The 25,230-nt window shown below is 44.2% G+C and overlaps 1 protein-coding gene across 1 annotated transcript; it reads left to right on the top strand.

Moving 5' to 3' along the window:
- Positions 1 to 5: 5 nt before the first annotated feature.
- On the top strand, positions 6 to 24,507 carry ATP2C2 (ATPase secretory pathway Ca2+ transporting 2). Its single transcript, XM_048075047.2, has 27 exons — positions 6 to 164; positions 5,659 to 5,769; positions 6,409 to 6,525; positions 8,018 to 8,107; positions 8,190 to 8,225; positions 8,319 to 8,380; positions 9,403 to 9,511; positions 9,589 to 9,738; positions 9,858 to 9,926; positions 10,377 to 10,452; positions 10,689 to 10,755; positions 11,697 to 11,821; positions 13,574 to 13,671; positions 14,424 to 14,525; positions 15,339 to 15,428; positions 16,879 to 16,980; positions 17,574 to 17,730; positions 19,109 to 19,279; positions 19,884 to 19,981; positions 20,066 to 20,116; positions 20,601 to 20,767; positions 21,445 to 21,513; positions 21,596 to 21,712; positions 22,376 to 22,523; positions 22,740 to 22,835; positions 23,168 to 23,309; positions 24,008 to 24,507. Exons 1-27 carry the CDS (start codon positions 66 to 68, stop codon positions 24,118 to 24,120), a joined length of 2,832 nt encoding a protein of 943 aa, XP_047931004.2. The 5' UTR covers positions 6 to 65; the 3' UTR covers positions 24,121 to 24,507.
- The last annotated feature ends 723 nt before the right edge of the window (positions 24,508 to 25,230 follow it).

Here is a 25,230-nt window from a genome sequence, read left to right as displayed (position 1 = left end):
GCCCTGCCGCAGCGGGTGGCAGCGGCACCGCGGCCCCCGGGGCGCTTCCCACCGACCCGGCAAAGATGGTCGAGGGAGGCTTCGCCAAACTCTTCCAGAAAAGGTCCCTCGTCCGCTTCACGCAGAAATACCAGCCCTTGGGAAGCGCCGAGCCGGAAGAGGAGGTGAGGATTTCTTATGTCCCTTGCCTGGACCTGCCAAAAATAATTTGTAGGATTGGGGTTGAACCTGTCACCTTTGCCTGCCGGTCTGCTTTGTCCGGCTGCTAACCTGGTGTTGCTGTGGCCGTGCCCTGAGAGCCGAATCGTTCCCTGTAAGCAGGACGAGGTTGCTGATGTTTACCAGGCAGCGGGACAAGATGAGGATACGCGTGCTGCATGCTACGGGCAGGGCGCGCGGCTCAGGCCGCAGCAGATGGGCTGGGACAGCCGGGCTGACCCCTCGGGCTGTCTGTGTGCTCTGCCTGCATTCATTACTGCTAATGAGTGGCCGAGATGAGCTGGGCAGCTCTACTCATAACTCTGACATAATACTTTCTTTTCCTGAAAAATGCTGATCTATGAACATCGATTTTTCCCTTCACTACCGCTCCTTGGTACCCTCACAGATGGGTCAGAGAGTGGCCGGTGGTGGTTTGGGAGTCACGTTTGTTACCCTTGTTGCTTTCTCTCCACTGAAACTCACAGGCTGGGATTATTTTATCATCACTTTTTTTGCTCAGCACAGGGATTACCATTGCTCAAGACCCATTTTTCTCCCACACAACAGACAGATCGGGCGCCCTCCCACATAAACCTGATCTAATTCTTTTAGCACCTTGGCCTTTAGTCCTGTCCCCACAACACCATCCATACATTTCAAGATGCTTGTGTTCCTTTCTGACTGAGGCCTTTGTCAGATGTCATTTCAGCTAATCCTCTGATCATTTCTGAGCCCTGTCTTTCCAGCAGGGGGTTGGTCAGGGCAACAGAGAGAAGAAAAGAAGACGTTGAGCTCTTACCCCACGCACCATGCAGTGTGTTGTGCGTTGCTGCTCTGTGCCACTTAAACACAGCTCGAAACCCCAAGGAGAGGAAGGTGCCGCTGAGATTACAAATTTCTGTAATCTCGCTTTGATAGGAAGCTGAGGTTTCCAATCCTATGTAGTCAGGATGCCGCCGGCAATTAGGCTGGCTTGTTCTTTGGCAGTAACTTTTCTGTCGTGCCAAAATAAATAATGATACATATTTACTGACAAACGTACGCCCTGCCTGAATTTGAGCCGTAGTCCGTGCAGCGTCATACTTGTGTAACGTGACGGGGAAACGGTTGGCGTTTTGGCTGCGGGCGTAGGAAGTAGGCAGCAACGTGCAAGTGCAGTGGGGAAGCGACTTCCAGGCAAGTCCTGGAAGAACCCATTACGGGTGAGCGCGGTGATGGAGCGACTTCAGAGCAGGTCTGCAGAGACTCGAGGGTGTCAGGAATAATCAGATTCCAAAAACACATAGATGTTGCTATCATTTAGATACTCACCAGAAAACCTTTTTACAATGCCATCAGAGTGAGGCTTAAATAAATCCAAACAATGTCCAAGCCAGTATGTTGGGTGACTGCTGGGAAGCCGCTGCACTGGGGAAGAGCAATGAATAGCAGTTATTGCACTCCTGAAAGGAGTTCCCAGTTTATTCTATATAAAGTCACCAAAGAATTCTCTGCATTTTGCCACTATTATTATTAATCTCAGTAACTGCCATGCCTTAAACAACTTGATAAATCAAGACAATATTCCCAGACTGTGATTTAGTCTGGTAAATGACTCGTGTCTCCTCTAAGGATGATATTTTGCATCTTTATTTGAAAATAGCCACAGAACACTTTCAGTTTTATAGTTCTTAAGTGGCCAGGTCAAAAAGATTGTCCTGGGCCTTAAAGATGTGAGTCCAGGTGATCCGATGAGTCTCAAGCAGGATAAATACACTGGCTGCAGTGAGCGAAGGAGAAGCCCCAGTGCTGGCGGCTGCAAGGTGATGGGCAGCCCTTGGGCTCTGCCGATGGCATTATCTGGAGGTGGCAGAACGGTTAACTTCCACATCAAAGCACAAATGCAGCTGGCGTAGAGACTCTGATGCATAAAGTTTCAGTTCTCTGTCTGCAGTGGCACATTCAGAATCACAGGGAGTTTGCAGCGCTGGCTTTCGGTTGAAGAGAACCCTGTTTTTCCTGCTGAAACCTGAAGAACATCCAAGCCCAGATCTGGTCACTGGTTCCTTCATCCCCAAAGAACCGAAGTCAGGGCAAGGTGGGAACACCCTTACGGTCTCGGAACGCACCAGGAGAGGAGAGGAGCTCCCTGCCAGGATCTCCTGCCAGCTCACCGGGCACCTGCTGTGGTTTAGGGGCTCTCCTCTTAGGTTCAGAAAGAGCTGGCTCCTGCCCCAGGCACATCGCATCACCAAAAACCTTTTTGTCTTTTCTCCCATAGCACTTAATCCACTAGAGTCTCAGTAGCCATGGCAGGGAGCATTGGTATCACGGGCTCTGTTCCTATATCTTTCCAGAATTGCAGAGCATCCTCACCAGAATATTTTCGCCACCCTGCAGGTACCTAATTTAATATATGCCCTCAAAATAAAACTAAATAGTGCAGCTCGCCTTCCAGGTAAAGAAAGAGAGCCCATGAGACTGCTTCTGCAAAGCAGTGGTACAGCTTTTCCTCATGCACACTTTTTCAAACCCTCAGAGGTGTCAAGCCCAATTTCTGCATTCTGCAAAGCATCCAGCAAGCGAGGAGTTAACTCATTCCCTCCAGCTCCCCCGGGGTTTTGGGGCTGCAGCAGCTCCCTCCCAGGAGACCTTATGCACCAAAGCTGCCTTAAATCTGGCTTTTTGGTCCTTTTGGGACCGGGTGGCTCTGATAAGGGAGCCCAGCGAGGCAGCCCCTTGCTCGGGGGGCTGGGGTTTGCTGCAGGGGGGTTCCTGTGCCCCTGAAACGCAGCTCCCCAGGCCACCAGCTGCCACATGTGCCCAAAAAGCAGCCCGAAGGGCTTCTGAGGGATTAGTCTGGTTTATTTTTTTTCAGTAGGTATGAAGAATAGACAAGAAGAGGGTTTCTGTTTAAGATTTTAAAGGGTTCCTTGTCAGACTAAATAACCCAGCCCACTTTTGACCAGATTACGATACACTAGCTGGTCCAAAGTAACCTAAGACGGGGAGTGAGAAATACCCAAAAGCTCAGGAAAAGCAGAGCTGGGGGAGTAGAAATCCCAAGAACTGCTCTTCTGGGCCGCTTGCCAGAGCACACAACGAGGGTTTCGTGCTCCCTACGCTCTCCCTGTTGGCATGGCTGCTCAGTGTGACAATCCATGGATCATTTTGGGGCCGGGGATGCAGCGGTGTGGGCAGCAGCAGCACGGGGTGGGCTGCTGCATGGATGGGGCCTCTCCAGGTCCCCAGCATCTCCCAAGCCCACCGAGCAGGGGATATATTGTAATTCCTCCTTCTTGCTAACCTGCTCTAATGGCATCACGCTTTTGTGCTTGAATTATGTATAAGGGATAAAGGTTAAAAGTGTGCATTGATAACGTTGACAGCCCACATCTGGTTTAAAAGGTAGACAAGGAGCGATGCACAAGACAGTCCCGAGCTGGCCATCACTGGAGCTGCTCTGGGAGGAGAAGCCGTGCCAGGCAAATCACTGTCGGGCACAAGCTGATCAGTAGAAATCAGCTCACAGGAAAAGTGTTCCTTGCAGAGCAGCCCCGGCTGCAAGGAGCACGGCGCTGCTGGCCTGGCTATTGATTCGCGGCCGCGCACTGTGTGCTCTTGTCATTCATTTCCTCCACGCCTTTCCGAGGGTAAATAGCAGTGATAGCGCGGGGAGCTGGCAGCTCTGCCTTCTCCTAGCAGCTCTGTGGGACTGCAGGCATGTTACGCCTCTGCCCGTGTCTCTTCCCACCTCCGTCTCCTTTAATTAAAATACAGCCTCCTCGGAGGCAGCGGTACCTGTTCATGCCATTGGCAGCATGGAGGAGCCTGTAGAAGCTGCTTAAACAGCAATAACAGGAGTGCTGCAACGTAAGGAAGAGAGATTTTCTGCATCTCCCTCAGGCTTTGGACTGCAGAACGCTGGTTGTTCCTGGACACCTCCTGAGTATTCATAGAAGGGCTAACTCCCCAAATACTGGTTCAGGCATCCCCGACATCCTCCAAGCCCTTGCTCAGGTGCTGCTGAGCACCTGAGCCTGAGCGTTTCCACCCCGAAACCCCCTGGGTGCTGAATTTCTCCCATGGGCTGAGCGTCCCCTGCCAGGGTCCTCAGCACCGCGCTCACCCTCGCAGCACCCAGCCTCCTCCACTCACAGCATCCAGGATTGCAGCATTCAAGGGAAGAGCAACAAGAGGAGCTCAGCAAATGCTCCAGTTTGTGTCTTTTTTATCACGGAAGGGAGAAGTTAGGGTGAGATTTAAGAGGGTTTCTCCTGCTTGGAGATGGAAAATGGCTGCAGAGGTGGGAAAGGAGCCTCATGTGAGCAAGCATCCCCTGCCCAGCCTCACCAGGGGGGTTTGCTTCCTCCCATTGGAGCAGAGTTTTTCTATCTCATGTTTTCCATTCATTTTTCCTTCTGACAAGTTTATATTTTTAACAAGGGAAAATGTTTTTTCCTTGCTCTGAGCATCAAGCGTGCAGTGGGCTGGAAGATACTGTCATGGAAAAATGCTGATCTTGGGCAGGATCCCTGCAAACAGCAGAGCCCTGCATGCTTTCCTGCCCACGGTGCTGCTGTGTGTTTGTCTTTGGGGTAATCCACCTCCTAATCACATTGCTTTCCACTAGCTGATAACAACAAAAAAAAGGTTCAAGCTCAGCCTTGCAACCAAGGCAGCCTCAAAATCTTTGTAAAGGCTCCGAAAAACACTCAGCTGAACCCAATTTTTACCTTCCCTCCTCTGCTGAGCAGCTGGGGGAGCTCTCAAGGGAGATGAGCTGGGGACAGTGGAGGGGAAGGGAGGTTGTAGGGGGGTGAAGCGTGCTGCCAGCATCCCTGTCTCCTTGCTGTGTGGAGATGAAGGCAGCAAGGGGGCAGAGCACAGCTGTGGTCTTTTCTGCTGGGAAATGTGCGTGGAAGACGACCAGAGGTGTTGGTGTGGAATGGGGCACGAGGGCTGTCTGGGATGCTGCAGGGCTGGGGGGTTACACTGAGCTCCTTCAGTTGTCGCTGACTATTTGGATGTATGCAGGGGTGATCAAAAGTGCCAGCATTTGGGCTAATTATCGAACGGTATTGAACACAACAACATCATCAGGCACTTTGCGGGTAGAGCACAGCAAATCTCCTGCTCTGCCATCACCCAAATGAAGGGGCTCCTGCTTGGAGGGTGGTGCCACTGCCTCCTGCTTGCACAGGACCGGCTTCTCCCAGCCACCGGCTGTCCTTGGAGGGGTCACGGGTGGGTGCCCGAGCTCCTCGCTGCTGGGCATAAGGAGGTGCTCCTCCTGGCTTTGAGGATTAATTAGTGAGTATTATAGAGCGCTGTGATGTGGGATGTGTTTTAGCTAACTGGGGAGCCATAGGGCTGGTGAGATAAGGGAATGGGATTAGGGGGAAGAGGTGAAGAGATGTTGAACGGCTTCTCTTAATGGGGTTCTTGCCTAACGAGCGCTTTATCTCCTTTCTGCAGAGCCAGGAGGAATGTGAGCTGAAAGTCATTGAGCAGGAGAAGGAGGTGACGGTTCTGCCCCCAAAAGATGCATGTAAATGCCATAAAGAAGACTTGGCAAAAGCCTTAAATGTAAGTGTTTGAGCTGTGCTTGTGAAAATAGCATCGCAGTCTGCAGGCTGCACACCTGTTGACCCAGATTATCCTCAGCACCTTAGGAAACCTTGTGCAAATGCACGCAGCCCTTTTTCCCCTGCTTTTTGTGTCAGGTTTCATTTCAGAGGCAAAACTCCTCACGTGGTTTTAGCATCCTGGGTGACTTCTCTGCAGCTCCCACGCAGCCTGGCCCCATGTCCTGCCCTGCCCAGCCACCGTCCCCCACCTGGAACAAATCACGGGCACCCCTGCTGCAGTGTGGTTTTCTAATTTTTCATCTCTTGTATAATTTCTCACCAATCGAAATATATATATATTTTTTAATTAATTTATGCTTGTTTTATGAGTTCCTGTGAGAACTGATGGTCAAGTCTTACAGTTCAACAAACCAAGTACCTAAGCAGAAAAGCAGCAGATAGCTTTATTTTGGGGGACACTGTGCTGGCTGTGGAGCCACACACTGCTGAAAGAGCAGCCCCAGGCCTTTGTGACACTGAATCATGAGCATCATGCCCAGTCTACTGACAATTTCTTAACATAAAAAGATTGGCCTTACTCCTTCTTCTATGACTATCCTACAATGTGTAAAGTTGTTTTGCTTTGATTTTCTGCTAGGTTGATTTACACACTGGACTCTCGGAGACTTCTGTGCTACAGCGCCGGTTGAAACATGGCTGGAATGAATTTTCAGTAGATAACGCAGAGCCCATATGGAAGAAATACCTAGACCAGGTAGGGGTTTTCAGCACAGACTCTCATTTCCCTGGCTGAGGTGTCCCGAGAGTGTCTGTATGTTGAAATATTCAGGCTTTCGACTTCCCTGGATTCAGCCTTGGGACAGGATGTGCCCCGGATACTGAAACTGTCTGTTCCCACAGGAAAGCCATTGTGAGATGCAGATGTGGGTTCATTTAAAGTGGAGATAACATCTTAAAATAAAAATAAACCTTTTTATCTCCATGCAGCCTGCAAATCAAAAGCTATAGCTCGGTGACCTGGTTTCTGGAGCACATTTATTCCCTTTAAGGCAAGTGATAAAATCATTAAAGGTTTGGGAAAACCATCCATAGCTGTGATTTTGGTTACGCTGGCAGTCACTGGTGCCCTTCAAGCCAGCTGCACCCAAGAAGCCTGGCAGAAGGTGGGATGTGCTGTCCTGTTTTTCCCCAACTGAATTATTTTTGAGTCTTGCTTTTGTTAACTACTCTTATCAGTATTTAATGTATCTTTCACCTCTCTTTCAGAGCTTTTAACCAAACAAGAAAGGTGGTTTAAATTTTTTGTGTGTGTTTTCAGCCAGCAATTTGACTGATTTATTTATTTATTTATTTATTTATTTATTTTTGCTTGCTTGGTTTTATTTTAGCTAGATAATGAAGATTTTCCTTTCTTTGAAAGACTTTATTTTTATTGCATGGATTATATATTTTTTTTTTTATGCAGATAATACTCTTTTAGCAGTTTGATGTAAGCATCACTAAATCTCTTCAAGGATTTTTTTAATTTTCAAAAACAGTGAAGTGTTAGGAGGGTTTTTTTACTCTTCCTTGACTACTTTAAAAAGTTATTTCTCCTATGAGGACACCAAACAAACTCTTCAATGTGATTCACTTCCACCAATTCCTACGTTAGCTGAGTAGTGCTGAGATTTTCTCAAGTATGAGTAAGGTCCTTAAAATCCATGTTTAAAAGTGTGGGGGGAAAAGTAAGGAACTCTCCAAAAGCACTTGATTTTCCTGAGCCTCTGCTGATTTTGGTGATGTTTTCCATGATTTTGGGACTGCAGCATCTGACTGGTACAGTGCTGGCGCCTGGGACCAGGGCAGAGCTTAGCAGATTAATGAGAAGGGGGGAAAAAAAAAAAAGAGAGAGAGAGAGAGGATTTCTGGTTTCAAATTCTGAAAAGACAATAAAAGGTTTTGTCTGCACCTGTCTTGACTCTAAGGAGATTTTAGAGTCAGCCCTGCGTTATATGTCTGCATAGACAAGCCTTGCCTGTGCAGCTGGGGGGAAAGAGAGGAAATTTTTGTGTCTTGGTGAGAGCCTCTGCCTTGTCCTGCAGTCCCTGATGCTGGCTGTCCCATGTAGTCTGGCCATGGGCACTGCACCTGCTCTGTCTGGGCAGCAAAGTCCCTCCAGCAAAACAGCACCTCTAAATCCTTCCTGAGACCAGCTCAGACCATGTTTAACGTTATACCGCAATTTGTTTTGTCTCTTTTCCCAGTTTAAAAATCCCCTCATTCTCTTGCTGCTGGCTTCTGCCTTAGTAAGCGTCATCACTAAAGAATATGAGGATGCAGCGAGCATCACCATGGTAGGTGGCACATCTCCTGTCACCCAACCCTTTGCTTCCCAGAGCCGGCGTGCCCGTGCCTCTAACACCTCTCTGTCCACAGGCGGTGCTCATCGTGGTCACCGTGGCCTTCATCCAGGTACGTCGGCCAGGGTTCTGCTCCACAGCCGGGGCTGTGCCATGAGCAGGTCGCTCACGTAACTTGGCTTTCTTCTCCTTTCTTGTTCAAAAGGAGTATCGCTCGGAAAAGTCTCTGGAAGAACTGAACAAGCTGGTCCCCCCTGAGTGCAACTGGTGAGGCGCGGCTGGCTGCCTGGCTCGGTGGTTCTGCGTCCTTTGGGTTATGAGGGCAGAACCAACCTGTGGAGAAAATGATTTCAGGCCATTGTGTGCCTGATGAGAAAGCGGTGTCTGGGAGGTGAAGACAGGCTGAGGGAGCTGGGGTTGTTCATCCTGGAGAATGAAGGCTCTCGGGAGACCTTACAGCGGCCTACCAGGGCCTAAAGGGGGCTGCAGGCAAGCTGGGGATGGATTCTGTCAGGGAGTATAGTGATAGGACAAGGGGTAAGAGTTTTAAACTAAAAAACAACACCCTTGCTGTCCGTACACACAGGCACAGAGGCCTACAGCCGGCCACGTGTGAACGTGGCCATGCCACTGCCTGTGGGGCAGCTGTGGGGCATGGCAGGTGCCCACGCCCGGCTGCTTTGATGCTCGGTATCAGCACTTTAGATTGTGCTTTCCTGCTTGTGTCTTTGCAAATTGGTCCTGTCACAGCCAACGCAAATAAGCCGTGAGGCTCAGAGAAACATTCCGTCTCAAAAGCTCTGTAGGGCTTTATTCTGGTCCAAAGTTCACCTGGGTTTGGATCTTACGAACACCGCTGTTAAATTATTTATTTATTTTTACAATATAGCAACACCGTAAGAATCTATCCGCTTGAAACGCGATACTTTAAATACAATAAAAAATGCCAGTCATTAAAAAGTGTTTCAAGCTTTTTCAATCAAGGTATCAGCATGTCACTACTTAAAGCGTGAGCAATGGGAAAGCACACCTTCTTGTCGCTCCTACCTACTAAGTGTCGTTCAAGTCACTTACTGCTGAAATGTAAATCTTCTGTAAGTTGCCCATCTGTTTAAGAATTAAAACTGAGCCCAATGAGGAACGCGCTCATGGTTATGCAGATTGTATGTTATGCACACTGGAAGCTCTTTGGAGCAGGGCTTTTGCTCCCGTGCCAGTCATATTCCTAAGTCTGCACAAAGAATAAAGCCTGTTTTTTTTTTTATTCTTTTTCCATTTGCCTAATGTAGCCTAAGGGAAGGAAAACTGCAGCATCTTCTAGCACGAGAGCTTGTGCCTGGAGATATCATATATCTTTCTGTTGGCGATAGGGTCCCTGCAGACCTCAGGCTAATAGAGGTAAATATAACTATATGGACAAGAGCCTGCTTTGGAAAATTGTTTTAACGGTGCCAGAAATATGTGGGTTTAATTAGGTTACAGATCTGCTGGTGGATGAATCCAGTTTTACGGGAGAAGCTGAGCCTTGCAACAAGACTGATGGTGTGTTGCTGGAAGCCGGAGACATAACCACGCTGAGCAATGTTGTTTTCATGGGGACCCTGGTGCGATACGGGAAGGGAAAAGTGAGTCCTGTAACTTGCAACCTTTTACTTGATATTTGTCACAGAATCCTTCAAATAGGATTTTTTTCATTTGCCTCTCTCTCTCTCTCTTTTTTTTTTTTTTCCCCACTTCTTTTCAGGGCATAGTTATCGGGACGGGTGAAAACTCACAGTTTGGAGAGGTGTTCAAAATGATGCAAGCTGAAGAGGTAAAGGAACCTCTGTGTAACTCTGGAAATGTTGGGTGTGCTGGATGAAAGTTGGTGAGGAGGAGCAGTCCTGAGAGTTAATGCACCCGGTCTGTCTCTGTTTCTGCTATGGAATGCCTGTGTGTGACCAAGGGGCACCTAAACTGCATGGCTTCTTGTCCTTGTTCTTTAGGTTTTTCCCTCAATTTCTTCTAGATATAAAAAATTTTACTTCTACACATGCCAAGCTTTTACAGGCTAGATCTCTGAACCAACCAACACAGATGAGGTTTTATAAAACTAATTGACTCTTGGTCTTGGGCTTTGGGTGCATAAGCACTAGGGTACATGGGGCAGCAGTAAGGACCACAGTAATCATAACCAGGACTGTGTGGGGCAGTCACTCTGGCCTACCGTCCTATTCTAATCTTACACAATAAGCAAATCAAAACAGCTGTTCTCTGTTTGCAGACTCCCAAAACACCTCTCCAGAAAAGCATGGACAGACTGGGGAAGCAACTCACTCTTTTCTCCTTTGGGATAATTGGTGAGTTGAACACAATGCCTGTATTTGCACGGTCAGCTGTGAGAGCCCTCTGTGCTCCAGGGCCACTTTTTTCAAAAGTACTTGTTGATATGGCTTACCTGGGTGGGGGTGTCCAAGCACAGATGCCTGGGAGGGAGAGATCTGGGGGCCTCATTGCATATTCCATTCCCCAACAGCAGCTAAAGCAGATTATAGATGTATAAATGTATTTTAATCGGATGTTTTCCCCCCACCAGGTTTAATAATGCTCATTGGCTGGTTACAAGGGAAGCATCTTCTCAGCATGTTCACAATTGGAGTTAGGTGAGGACTGAAGAGCACTTTTCTCTTTGATTATAATGAAATATGTCCCAGGGAGTTTACTGCTGAAAACAATAGACAATCCACAAGAGAACTTGGATAACGCTCTTCATAAGTACACATTGATCTTACACTGGTGCAATTAATGTTTGCTTTACAATAGAGTTTAATAGAAAAAGAAGTATGAGGGTTTACTTAATTTTAGAAATTAATCAAATTCAAATCTTTTTTTCCTTATTTCCTCTGAACAAAGTATTTTGAAAATCATCACTGACATTTCCACCTCATCCTGCCATGAATGTCCTCTCCTATCTGTACTATGAATTTAGTGGGAGTGTAACAACAGCAAATATTAGCCTTTGCTGTTCTTACTAGGTTTACTTATAAAGACAGGAATTTGCATTTTATGTGGCATGAAATGCATGCACAACCTCCTAATCAAACATAATAAACCATGTGTTTTTAGTATGGCCCATAAAACCTGTTGTTTGGCGTTGTCATGGCTCCGAAATCAGTTCTTTAAAAAAAAAAAAAAAAAAAAAAAGCTACATGTAGGAGATGTGGAGCTGCATGTGGCCAGTAGCTAATGTGTGAACTGCGATGCCAGGGAATATTCAACTTCCATAATCAGAATGTTAAATGAATGAAATCCAGCCCTTAAATTCCTACTTAGCCAGAAAATATTGCTCTTCAGCAATGAGAAAAAGAAAAGTGATTGCTCCATCACAATCACCCCCCAAAAAGGTTGAAGGGTTCTATAAATATCCTGCTTTTGTATTTACGGTGTGCCAGTAGTCCCAACAGTAAGCTCTGCATGCTTCCACTCAGATGCTTGCATATAAGCAGGAAAACTTGCCCCCACGGAGATGTCCCTTTGGCAGATTTTGGTCAGTCCTTGCAGCTTGACCCGCGTTTTGAAGACGTTGTCTCTCTGCTGTCCCCAGCCTTGCGGTGGCTGCCATCCCAGAGGGCCTTCCCATCGTGGTCACCGTAACGCTGGTGCTGGGTGTCCTCCGGATGGCCAAGAAAAGAGTGATTGTGAAGAAGCTGCCCATAGTAGAAACCTTAGGTAAGGCTGCAAAGGAGCCACATGGTTTGTTCATCTGCTTCAAAATTTGTGCTTCTCTGCAGGCATGTCTGTTTTGGGTTTAAGGCTTGGTTTCTCATTCCTCTCTATTCTGTGGGACCACCCTGCAGGTCCCTCCAGCCTGCTTCTTTGCTGTCTGGCTAAAAAACCTTGCAGCCCCTCAAGTTAAGCCTGGCAACATAGACAAAACCATCTGCCCTTCTGTGCAGCCATCTCCCTGATGTCCAAAGAGTCATGGAAAATAGGCATAGAGAGGACGATGAGAAGGCATCCAGCAATTCTCGCAGCTCCGGGGCAAAATAAACCATAATGAAAGTATTATTTCACCTCCCTTTACCTTCAAATTGGCCCTCATCCCCAGGTCACCATATTCCAGGTTTTGCTACTCTGACCTTGGTCAGTATGGCACTTAGATGAAGGAGAAGACGTGCATTTAGTCCCACTCATTAAAATGTGCAACAAATGCCAAGCCCAGCCTGAGTAATCTCAAATGTCTGCTGCACAGCCGGATCTTCAGCTAAGATTTTTCTGACTTAGAAATGCTGCTATTGTTTGAACTACCCTTGTTTGTTCTGCAGTTAAGGGATCTTATCACCCTCACTTTATTGTACCTGCCCTGACCCAGGACATCTGAGACTGCCTTATCTCAGTAAGAATTTTGTTCTGGAAGGGCTGCGCCCAAATAGGCATAACTGCCAGATGTCCAGGTACTCTGCAAGACGGCCGAAGTGTGGAAAAAGTTGTACTCTCCTGCACATTAATTGCACCGCATCTGTTACATTTCTCAAAAGGAGAAAGACAATCCTTCTGCTTTACCTGATTCTTTGATTGTAAATAATTAAAAATGAAATATTGGAGGTGATAGCTTTTCTCCGTGCTAATCCATCAAAACCGCAATTAATTTGGTCACAGACCAATCTTATTTATTCTTTCTGGGCTCTTACCTGGTGGTCACCACGTTCATGGGTCTGTGCTAAGCCACGTGGTCACCTCCAAAGCAATGAAAGATATTCAGACATAGAAGGGAGCTGAAGTCTGATTCTCTTTTTTGCATTAAAGTCATGTTTTTCCCTTTTTAAGGAGTAGAAACTAGTCCGTGGTGACCGCTAACTCATTTTTTTGCTGTATTCTGATGTAAATGGGCTCTGGAACAAATGTGATTTATGGCCACAAAAACAGAGCATGAGTGGGGCAGCTTCCACTCTTCAGTGTGGATTTTAAAGTATTTTTTGGTAACAGGTTTGGTGGTTTTGCAGCCTCGCAACTCCTTGGGGAGGCAGGGAGTGCTGTTGTTCCTGACTTAGAGAGGGAAGTAAGGGTTAAACAGCCCGTTTGAGGAAGCATGTGGCAGAGTGCGAATTTGATAATTTTTTTCCGAATGTAAGAGCTGTTCTGTCCAGGTGTAATACTGCAGCTTGGGTACGTTGGTCACCTCCCTGGAGATGAGGGCCTTCTCCAACTGCTCACAGGCTGATTCTCAAGACAACATAAAGACATCTTCAGATGTCTCCTACCACATCTCACAACCAAATTCTGTGCACGATACCCTGAAGTGCAATCAAATTCTTTTCCCTTCATCCTTTCCTCACAACTCATCCATCCGTTGGTATTTTCTCCCTTTCTTATTGGTGCAGTTTAAACAGCATCAGGGGAACGTGTTCTCCTCCTTCTGGGGCCTTGGATCTCATTATTTGCGTAATTTATGAGTTCTGATTAAAAACTTCCCTGCATCAGGTTGCTGCAATGTCATCTGCTCAGATAAGACAGGCACTCTGACAGCCAACGAGATGACGGTGACTCGGCTTGTGACCTCGGACGGGTTCCAGGCAGAGGTACGGACGAGGTGGTGATACAGCCTTTCCTATTCCAGCTCAGTGGGGCCAATTTGCTTTTAGTTCAGTGAGGCCCAAGTGAGGAATATTGAGTCAATCCTAAAACATCTCTTTCTTGTACGTCACTGGTTGCGTGAAAGAGAAGGGACTTTCGCAGTGCTGGAGACAGGCAGAGGTGGGGCTGCGTGTACAAAAGCTGCTCAGATGCCATAAACAAAGTTCTTCATTGACTTCATCTGCTGTGCTCCGCAGTTATTGTAAACACTGAAACCCAACACTGACCCTTGTGGGTCCACCTACTGTAGGAATATTTATTACGAGTGACTTCATATTTTCATTTGGCTCGTTTACCTGCATGTAAAGTGGATGAAAAATGCAGACCTGTGAAACATAAGGTAGTGGAGATTCAGGCTACCCTGCATCAGTGGGATGGAGCTTGAGCAACGCCAGTGAACCCACTGTGACCAAAGGACTGGATCTGGACTGGATCTCTTGACTGAGCTGAGAGACTGCTGCCGAACTTGTCTGCCATGAGTTCAGAAGACAAGCCAATTCTTTTTGTTCTTATGTATTCTTAATAATATACATTCATTATCAGCAGTGATTCATATAAGCATTGCCTTGAGCTAGAAAGAAAAATCCCAGAATACCTTCAAAATCAGAAATTTCCTCAACTGCACCATACTCTATACAAACACAGTATAGTCCTGCCTGACACTGAGAAATTTGCTCTTTCTGTCTCCGTTCCTCAGGTCAGTGGGGTGGGCTACAACGGAGAAGGAAATGTTTATCTTCTGCCATCAAAGGAAATTCTTAAAGAATTTTCCAATGTCTCAGTCGGGAAACTAGTGGAGGTAAGTATGAATTATGAAACAGCTTGTCCTATTTACATTCAATTTTAATTTGCACAGATCACTTTGGGTAATGAGTGTGAAAACACCACTTTTGTATTTCTAAAATAAACTGCCTTGCGAGGGCAGTGACATAGAACGGTTCTGAGCAATTATGATATGAAACCTGAAGCTTATTGGTGAAAGGTAGCAATCATAGGACATATAGGGAGAGACCAGAGTCATCAAGTTAAGTGTCATTGCTGTTTTGGATCAAAATACAACTCTGGCAGGGGAAAGAGCAATTAACATTACCACGTCCAGGTTTTTTATGCAGACAGACCGTAGACTTTAGCCAGCTGTGTAATCAATATATATATGCACTGCGATGGTCTCTGGATTTCTTGTTAGCATTAAACAACATCTTGTGCATTCGAGTGTAGACTAAAGCAGAGTGTTTGGATAGTGAAATGATGTGAGCTGGAACCTCAAATGGAGGTTAGGCTTTACTGTACACATACTGCACTTTAGAAGTAACAGTAGGAGGAACTGAGTTTTCATGACTTATCAAGCTGGTTTGATATATATCATGTTTTGCTTCATGTTAATTTATGCAAAATGTAATATTTTATCAAAATGTTGGCATATCCTGGGGATTATGCAGGTTTAGAAAGCACAAGAACTAAACTCAAGAGGTGCTGCTATGGGGAATAGCACATGTTTTGGGATGTAGTTGCTTTCATTCTCTGATCTCTCTTTATTTCATTTAAAGAGATGAAAAAAATATGAATTTAGTTGTGGAAAAAATAAACCATGTAAATATGTTTCTTTCTCTAGGCTGGCTGTGTAGTCAATAACGCTATTATCAGGAAAAACAGTGTGATAGGACAGCCCACAGAAGGAGCTCTCATGGCCCTTGCAATGAAGGTAAGATTGTTGAGATTTAAAACATTTCAGAATTAAAATAAAAAATAAAAGCTGGAATTGTAAGTCTGACAGCAGTGATCAGACTTCTTTAAAGTCCACAGACCGGCTTTAGTCTTTCCTTGTCTCTTCTTCCTGGGGCTGGAGATGTACACCTCTTGTAACACAAGGTGTAACACTCTTGTCACGGACAACCACCTTCCCTGAGCTTCTGTGCTAATAGCAGTAATTGTTTTGCTTGGTTAATCTGTGCAATTATGCTGCATAATGGATTTCTTTTGAGCAGAAGCCAGAATGTCTATTTATATATTTCCTGTGAATGCCAATTAAGAGTTCAGGAGAAAGGCGAGAGTATGAAAAACGAGCAAGAACTGGCCATGCTAGAAAGCATAGCATAGGGTCATCCTGGATTTGGATCATCTGATAGCTGTTTACCTTTTTTCTGGTCATAATTGTGTAAAACAATATTTTTATTTGTGTTGTATTCATACTCACAGGTAGGGAGCCATAAAACACCTTATATCTGTGCTATGCAGCCTGTGGTCCACAGACCTCAGGTGGGCTGTAAAGCAGAGAAGGTGGCTGATGAAATGATGTACAGAGATACCTGGTTTTGCCTCCTAATTTTTAAGCTTGTAACTCTACCAGTGAAACCAGTTGTTTGGATTTTTTATTTTTTGAAAACAATGACATTTTATTTCCCTAAATGCTAAACGTAAGTCTTTCTTCTGCTCTGCCATTGAGTAGCCAATCAATAGCAGAACATGTGGGCAGTTGTCTCTTCTATTTTATTTATTTATTTACTTTTTTTTGGTGGAGCAGGGGCAGAGAAAGAATGGAAGCTACTTCTGATGGCTGCAACTGTGCACAGAGTGCAGTGCGTGCTGCTAGGGCAGGCACGTGTGTTGGTTCAGAATGTCACACGTCAGAGCTGAAGGGTCTTCTTGTGGTGAATTTATTTTGAGCTTAACTCATCAGGGAAGAATTTGAAACCACACCTGTAACAGACTATTCAGTTGTTTGCAATTTTCCTTTTTTCTTTCAAGTAGGGCAGTTGGGAAATAGCTGAAGTGGGGGAGCCCAAGCTTGGGCTGGAAGAAATCCGTGGAGCCCAACCTAGAACTTTGCCATCGGTTCAGGGAAAGGATTTGAGCCGCCTTTGATCCAAAGCCCCACCGAGGGCCTGGACAGCAGTGCAGAGCTCTTGCAAAAGCCAGCAGTTCTTGCAAAAGCTTCAGGCTGAGGTTTAATTCATCCCATGTCAGGCACCGAAAGGAAAAGGTGTTTCTGAAACAGAGGTTCTACTCTCCACATGCTTTCTCTTGAGCTCTACCAAATATGACTGTTTGGAAGTACCTGGTCAACCATCGGTGCTTGACGTAGCACGGAAAATATAGACAAGCTTTGATATTGTTTAGCATTACAGTGCTCTTTTTATTTCACTCTGCTTTAGATGGAATTAGCTGACATAAAAGATATTTATGTAAGAAAGAAGGAAATTCCGTTTAGCTCTGAACAAAAGTGGATGGCCGTGAAATGCACGCTGAAAAATCAGGTAAAGCAAACAGTGCTGTTGGCTGGTTTTGTGTTCCTAATTGTGCACTCCGACAATGGGCATGAAATGGTATCTCTTTAGCAAATAGTGCTCTCAAAAGGTAACTATGTTGGAAGAAAAACTGCACAAACCTCAAAATTCCTGACTTGGGTGTAATTTTAGTTTCTAATGCTGTGCTTGAATGGGAAAAGATAACTCTTTTCATGGAATGGTTTGAGCAGGAAAACAAAAGCTGTTGGATAAAACTGACAGGGGAAGAAAGATTTGATGTTTGTTTGGAAGAAAATGTTGGCCTTTTTTTCCTTGCCTGCTTAAGGAGCTTGTCTCAGCTGATACTGTGCTCTGATTTAAAAACTCACCAACCTTTTCATTACCATTCTGCCTGTGTCTGTGATGGCTGAGCATGAAAAAAGGCTAGAGCAAAACCCTCACATCCTATAAATAACACATGTACGTGGAAATTTTACAAAACGGGTAAAAGAGCAAAGAAAAGATATCTTTTATGCAAGATGTAAAACTTCATGTATTATCAGTATTTTTAAAACATCCTCTTTTCTTTCTTCGATAAAGTATATTATCTCCTTACTTTAAAGGATCAGGAAGATGTTTACTTTATGAAAGGAGCATTTGAAGAAGTTATTCGATATTGCACTATGTATAACAGCAGTGGCATCTCGTTAACGCTTACACCCCAGCAGAAAGCCACCTACCAGCAGGAAGAAAAACGAATGGGCTCCTCAGGTCTACGGGGTCAGTCTTTACTGTCTGTGTCCCTTAAGGTTCTTATGCCCTAATACTTTCTGGCTCGATTCTGGTTAGGATAGGCAGAGGCTTAATCCCTAGCATCACTTGCATGATCTCTTTATAATACATGTCAGTTTGCCAAGGATCCTGTCTTAGGTCTGCTGGATGCTTGCTTACCATTAATCTTTTTTTTTAAATATCTTTTTTTGTTCCTCTGGATTTAAATTAGTGAAAGTGAAAGGAGCTGAAAATAAGCACTGGTACTGGTGAATGTTTTCCTTTCCAGAAGCGTTGTGATTGTCTGGGATACAGTCTGAATGTGGCATTGAAAAGCTTCACGCTGAACCTGATCTAATCGCTGCTCTGCCAAGTTTTGCTTTTAAAGCAACAAAAAGCAACTTTGAAAGGGGATCAGAGCATGGATTTGAGCACTGAGACTTTCATTTGAAGTGTGGTTCAGTTCTTTATTAGGACCAAATTTAACAATCTCCTTTTGATCCTGACTTCATGTCAGTGCACAGCCTACAGAAGTTTTATAACTGTGCCATTTCCTTCATCGCTAGAAACATCATTTCAGAAATGTCTTAGATTTTCACACAATAACAAGGACACCATCTCCTGTGCATGTCCCCAGGATGTGAGTAGATGAGAACAAGTCTTGGGAACCAGGTCTGGAAGATGGTATAGTTAATGTACATATTCTCCAGTCCTATGTCTTGCAGTTAGTAACTCATGTGCGGAGCTTGCTTTACAATATCTGACTCATCTGATGTTGTGAATGGCAAATCACCTTTAAAAGAAAAGCGATTAGCTCAGGCAGCTGCTGCGAGCTTGTGATTCAGTCATCAAAGCAACACTGGCATGAACCCCTGGCAAAATATCCTTGAGTTATTCAAGACCAATTGAATGATACAGCTAGGCACCAGGAACAGAAACAAAATGTTCAGAGCCTTGCTGTTTACACAATGGAAGTTTTGCTGGTTTAACTGAATTTCCTTCTTACAGTTTAGATTTAGTAATAAAAATTGTTTTCACAGGAGCACTGTTGTTTAGCATAGCAGTTTAATAGTGTCTACTCTGATGTTGCACTGTCCCGTTTTAGTACACCTGCACTTAGGCAAGACTTGGTGGACATTAAATTAGACAGAAATAAATCCTAAGGGAAACTTGTGAAACAGAAATTCTCTGATTCTCATAAACCGGTACTATTTGAGAACAGCAAACTTTTGTGTCCATACAAGAATATCTGACTATCTGGCTTTAATGACTTTTTCAGATGGAAAACTGGAAAGTTAAAATCTCCTCTAAATGTTCATTTTAATGCATGGAAATTAATTATAAATAATTTACTTTTGTCTTCTTTTTTTTCTTCCTCTTTTTCTAGTACTCGCTTTGGCTTCAGGGCCAGAACTTGGCAAGCTAACCTTTTTAGGTCTGGTTGGAATAATCGATCCCCCCAGGGCTGGAGTAAGAGAAGCTGTTCAAGTCCTTTTTGAGTCTGGTGTATCAGTAAAGATGATAACTGGAGATGCCCTGGAAACTGCTGTGGCTATAGGTAACAAACCTAGTTTCTTTTTTGTGGGTCTGTATTCTGTCTGTCAGATCAATCAAATGTTTTGTTATGCTACCTAACTATAATCGGCTTTATTGTTCTTCTTGTTTATGCTATATAGGTTTTAAATGTCACAGAGTTCTTGACTTTTCCATTTAACCAAGTCATATTAAATGCAGTAATAAAGCAGCTATGAACTATGGGCCAAATTCCCATTACTTAATTCTGCTATTTTAGAGGCAGAAGTGTAATATCCTTAAACGAGACAAATGGCATTGCTGGGATTATAGACTCTGCTAATGTTCTAAGTGTGAGCAACTCTGCATTTTTGCATTTTGCCTTTAGAAATTCACTGCGCAAGCAGCAGAGAAGAGAGGGCTGGATTTAGTGTCAGCTCCAGTTCTGGGTATTGCATTGCATCCATAACAGCAGTTGAGTAAGGACAGGGTGACCGGCCCAGCTCAGAGCCAGAGCTGTGTGTCCTCCCAGGTGCTCCAGATTCAGAAGTATTTTCTTGTAAATTCTTCAGTTGCTGCCTGTTCTTCAAGTCAGGAAATAGTTGGCTTTTTCTGGAGCTGATGATCTTATTTTGGTCTCTTCTTTGCAGGACAGAATATTGGTCTCTGCAATGGGAAACTGAAAGCCATGTCTGGGGAAGAGCTGGACCAACTGGCAGAGGCAGAGCTCTCATCCACTGTCAAAAATGTAATGGTTTTGAATATAACAACTAGGCTTGGTTCATTTCCTGTAGCATCCATCTCATACAATAATGTATTTTTTGTTTTTCAGGTTTCAATTTTCTTCAGAACGAGTCCAAAGCACAAACTAAAAATCATAAAGGTACTAAAAGCCTCTCGAATCCATTATAGGCCTCACAAAAACAAGGTGTAGGGGGGCCTCAGGAGTTCTGTAAGCCACCTGGTCTTCCAAGGCACAATCAGCTCAAACGAAAAGACCATAAAACCCAAGCTAGAGCATCGGCACCGTTTACAACAAAGTCGTTAGTGTTTCTCCTGCAGACCTGGCCTGGGTCACTTGAGAGATGCTAATAGTATGATGCTTGATAGTAACAAGCACTGTATCAAGAGGACTTTGGTCTCCTCTTTCATCTTCTGCTGGAATTGTGAGACACTGGATACTCTTGATAACCCAGTCTCTTAAGTCCCGAGTTTGGTTGTGTGCTCTATACAGTCCATATAGATGTGGCTTGCTGATGTCTACCCTCACAACTGTGCTGCAGTTCTGTTAAGTGCCAATCCTGTGACTGCCAACAGGACTTCATCTTCTCCTGGCTTCAAAGTCCCCCATCTCTCCTCCACCACAGGCTTTGCAGAGGGCTGGTGCTGTTGTGTCAATGACAGGAGATGGTGTTAATGATGCTGTGGCCCTTAAATCTGCCGATATTGGGATTGCAATGGGGCAAGCGGGTACAGATGTCAGCAAAGAGGCTGCCAACATGATCCTTGTGGACGATGACTTCTCAACAATAATGTAGGTTCAGAGACTTTCAGTATCTGCTTTCTTACTTCAGATGCTTTCTGGCTATCCATTGCAATCAGGCTGTTATGTGACTAGCTCTGGAAAAATCCAAGATGCAGGATGTGTAAGTCAGCTGGCAGTAAGTGGAGAGTGATTCCTCAGCGTGGGCCTGGCTCACTTTCAGTTGTATGCACTGCAATGGCTTTTTTTGTTTCAGGTGGTGGTGACAAAGCTACCTTTCATCTGAAAGCCCTGGTTTCTTGTTGCTGTAGAAATAGAGAATCCCCAGTTACTGTAGCTGACTGGAGATTTAAAAGCTCCTGGACGTCTGGGTAGATCATAACTTGTGCTCTATGCCTCATGCGGGAAGCTCAGAGGAAAACTGTATAATTTGCGATGCTTTGCTGGTTCATAACGGGCACGGTAGGCAGAGTAGAGTGAGGATATAATAGGTCACATGCCTGCTTTATGAATCAAAACCTGGCACTATGAACCAGTATTTTCAGATTGATTAATGCTGATAAAGTCATTTTAACTAAGATTCATTGTTCGCCTCTTCCTAAGCCGGGGTATGAATTTCAACCAAGGTAAGTGCTAGAGAAGATAACTTGTCTTCAAGGTGTTACAGGGAGCTCAGCATAGAATAGTATTAGTCTTAGTTATTTAATAAATTCTCCTCTCCCTTCCAGGAATGCAATAGAAGAGGGAAAAGGAATATTTTACAACATAAAAAATTTTGTGCGGTTCCAGCTGAGCACGTAAGTTCTTGTTTGCTTCAATTGCAGTGGAAGCACCTCTTGGGCGAGGCCATGCAAACAAACGATCTTCTGTGCATTGCAGGAGCATTTCAGCATTGAGCCTAATTACTCTGTCAACAGTGCTCAACTTACCCAATCCACTCAACGCTATGCAGATCTTATGGATCAACATAATCATGGACGGGCCCCCAGCCCAAAGGTATAGAAGACTCAAATGAGCAAAATATTCTTGCTTTTAATATGTATGAATTTGCCTTAGGAACACAAGCTGCTATGAGTTCTTATCAATGTGCCAATTGCTTGATAGTTATGTAACAGAAGTTGCACTTTTGTTCCCTTCTGGTCCCTCCTAAAGCACTTCAGCTGTATTCAAGGTTTTACATGTTCTTGTTTTGGGGTTTAACCAGCTAACTGTTCCACATTTTCAGTGTGAACAGTCTTCTATCTGGAGTGCGTCACCTGCTATCACCCTGCAGGTCTGACCAGCAAGGAAATTCTGCATACATACAGGTGTATATGCCCAAAATCACAGGATGCAAGAAACTCTCCCATCTGCTGATTACAACTACTCCATTACAGAAGGGATGTTAGCCAAAATTTCACACCTAGCTCTCCCTCTAGGATGGGATTACTGGTATGATGCACTACTGTAGTCTAATATCACTGTAGCAGCTCATTTTGCAAAAGAGACCTTCATCATAGGTCTCCCAGACAAATTTGGGGCTTTATGTAACCCTGCCAGAATACTGGCATCTCTCACGCTTTATTTCAAAGAATTTAATTTTCCAGATCCGTCCTATCAGCAGTACCGTTTCAGGAAAATGCACGTTAACTAAACACGGCGCTCTTCTATTTGAGGTAGCTTGGGAGTTGAACCTGTCGACAGGGATACTATCAAACAGCCCCCCCGCTGTATTACGGATACTATACTCAGCAAATCATTGATCCTGAAAATCTTCATGTCAGCTGTAATTATCATCAGTGGAACCCTCTTTGTCTTCTGGAAGGAGGTGAGGAAAATCTTCAATCATATCTTATTTTCATCAGGGTGGAGAACAAAGTGAAGGGCAATTTCTGAAGGAACTACGTGGGAACTTTCTGAAATATCCAGTGGGGAAGGATTAGGAAGGGCAGCGTTAGGAAGCCAGGGATCATTAAAGGGAATATTTAGTTCATCTATTGCATTGACCTATTTTTGTAAGGCTTAACTTTGCATGTGCTTTCAGAATCCAGAAAGTGGCATAACTCCCCGAACCACCACAATGACGTTCACGTGTTTTGTGTTTTTTGACCTCTTCAATGCCCTGACATGCCGCTCTCAGGTGAGATCATTGTGTCAGCAGTAATTTCTTGTCCAAAAACAGTAACTAAACACTATATAAACACTAGAATACAAACATTTTGCACAGGAAGTTTTTGTTGTTTGTTTTACAGTCATTTAAACAGTGTGATTTTTATCATCTTTATAAAGTTATTCATCATTGTTCAACTACAACTACAGTTTCAACTATCTAGTTCTGCCCCAGTTAGCATTCACGTAACTTCAGTTTTCCAAAGAGTAATAGAGCTTACGTGCAAAGAAACAGCCTGACATTCAAGTACCAACAGGAGATTGGGAAATGCTATGTTTCTTTTTATCTTTTCCTTTTTCTAGACAAAGCTGATATTTGAAATAGGCTTTTTTCGAAACCGCATGTTCTTGTATTCTGTGCTTGGGTCATTCTTGGGACAGCTGGCTGTTATATACGTCCCTCCATTACAAAAGATCTTCCAGACAGAGAATTTAGGAGTCCTAGGTAAGTTATATATTTTTTTTATATAAGCTACTTTAAAAAGCAGTTGAAACTGCCAAGTTGCTATGTGATAGCTCCCATGAGATTGCTGGTAGGGGAAATCAATCAACAGTTCATATACCTATATGCATACACGTAGCTATACAAAAATGCTAGTATTTAATGATATCCCAAGGTAGGTTTAGAATTTTGATTTACTGCACATAAATGCATGTAAATGCAGACAGGCTAAGATTTTCCATGAGTTCTGTATGATAATCTTTCTTTAAACACATCTATCTATGATCATTATGCAGTCACTCAATTTAAAAAAAAAATAATCAGGGTAAATGTTTACTAGTTTCAAATGCAATGCATATTTTACCATTTAAATCAGTCTAAGCAAACTCTACCATACTATATTGTATCATATCTACACTAGGCACGCTGTTAGAAGCAGGGTTCAATGACTCCAACGAATGTAGATTAATGTAGTCCCCCCATCAAGTGGACTATACCAACTGACTGCATATTCCTTGTCTATTGCAGTCATTTCTCTGATTCAACAGCTACCACAAGCATAGCCAGGCCATACCTCTACGTAGTTACACCAGCACAAATACCTACTGCAGGAGGCCCCTTAATTAGTGATCCCTGCCCAGCCCAAAATCCAGCTGTCCACTGTGTTCACCTCTGCTCTGTTTTTGTCTGTCTCTCGGCAGACCTGCTGTTTCTTACTGGACTGGCTTCCTCCGTTTTCATCGTGTCCGAGTTGGTCAAACTCTGTGAAAAACACTGCTGCCAACCAAAGCACACAAAGGAGTGTCATAACTGATGCAGACTTCCTCTAAAGACATACTCGGATTGGAGCTGTGATGCTGGGTAACTCGAACGCACCATTTTCTGATGATGCACGTCTTTTCTGAAGATACCCAAGTAAATCTGTACCAACAGTTCTTCCTGCTCCAGTGCGTTCCTTCTGCACACTGTACCTAAGCTGTTTGAGCTGTCTACAGAACCCTCTGGACTGGCTCGTGTTTTAAACCAAGATCAGGTATATTTTTATAACGTTGCTCTGTATGCCAAGAATGCTGTGATAGCCCCCAAACAAAATAAGGCAATTTCACGCCTGTACAGAAATATCTACTGTGCATAAATTGAATTTTTATTTATTTAAATCACAATGATTTTTATTAATAAAAATCTATGTTTTAAAACATTACATTCACGTATCTGAACAAGACTCTTGATTGAGACCCATCCTTTTATTTTAAATTAGATTAATGGAAAAGAACTGCCTTCATGAGCACTTCTTTTCCTATAGGCAATCTACAATGTTTCTAGAGTCCGTGATACCTAGCTTTGCTTTAACAGACTCTCAAGGAACCTGGCATGAGATTTCAAATGAACCGTAGAGATCTGAAGTGCTAGCACTCCCGTCAGCCTTTGCTGAAAACCAGTCATTTTTTACTCCTACTGGTCACATAGGGGCAAAAGTAGACGGCTGATCTGCTACACAGTGGCAGACAGAATTAATGGGGAAGGGATTCACTCTCACAAGCACACGAGAATGAAGATGACTTGCATACTTGCAGGAATATTAAGCTTTGCAGTTGGATCAACAGCTGCATAAAAGTGAGTGAGAGATGTTTAGATCATAGCGAAACTCACTGCTGACAGCCACTTTCTGGACATTTGTTGGTGCAGGAACATGAAGCACAGATTGCTTAATCATTAGGTTCTGGGGGGTGGGGGAGAGAAAAAAAATAAAAGTTGTCTCTCTTCCAAGCCAATCTTGAATAATGCCATCTGCTGCTTGGATCAGGAGTTTCCTACTAAATAGTGCTTCACTGACATCTGCTACAATTACCAGAGTGTCAGTTTCCTTCTTGCCCTAGCGTAACACCTTCACTTTAAAGTGAAGATAAGAGTCTCAGATACAAAC

Source organism: Anser cygnoides, chromosome 12, assembly GCF_040182565.1.
Source record: "Anser cygnoides isolate HZ-2024a breed goose chromosome 12, Taihu_goose_T2T_genome, whole genome shotgun sequence".
NCBI classification, from domain to species: domain Eukaryota; kingdom Metazoa; phylum Chordata; class Aves; order Anseriformes; family Anatidae; genus Anser; species Anser cygnoides.
Note: the sequence above shows the minus strand (reverse complement) of the source record. Positions and strands in the feature narration are given on the sequence as shown.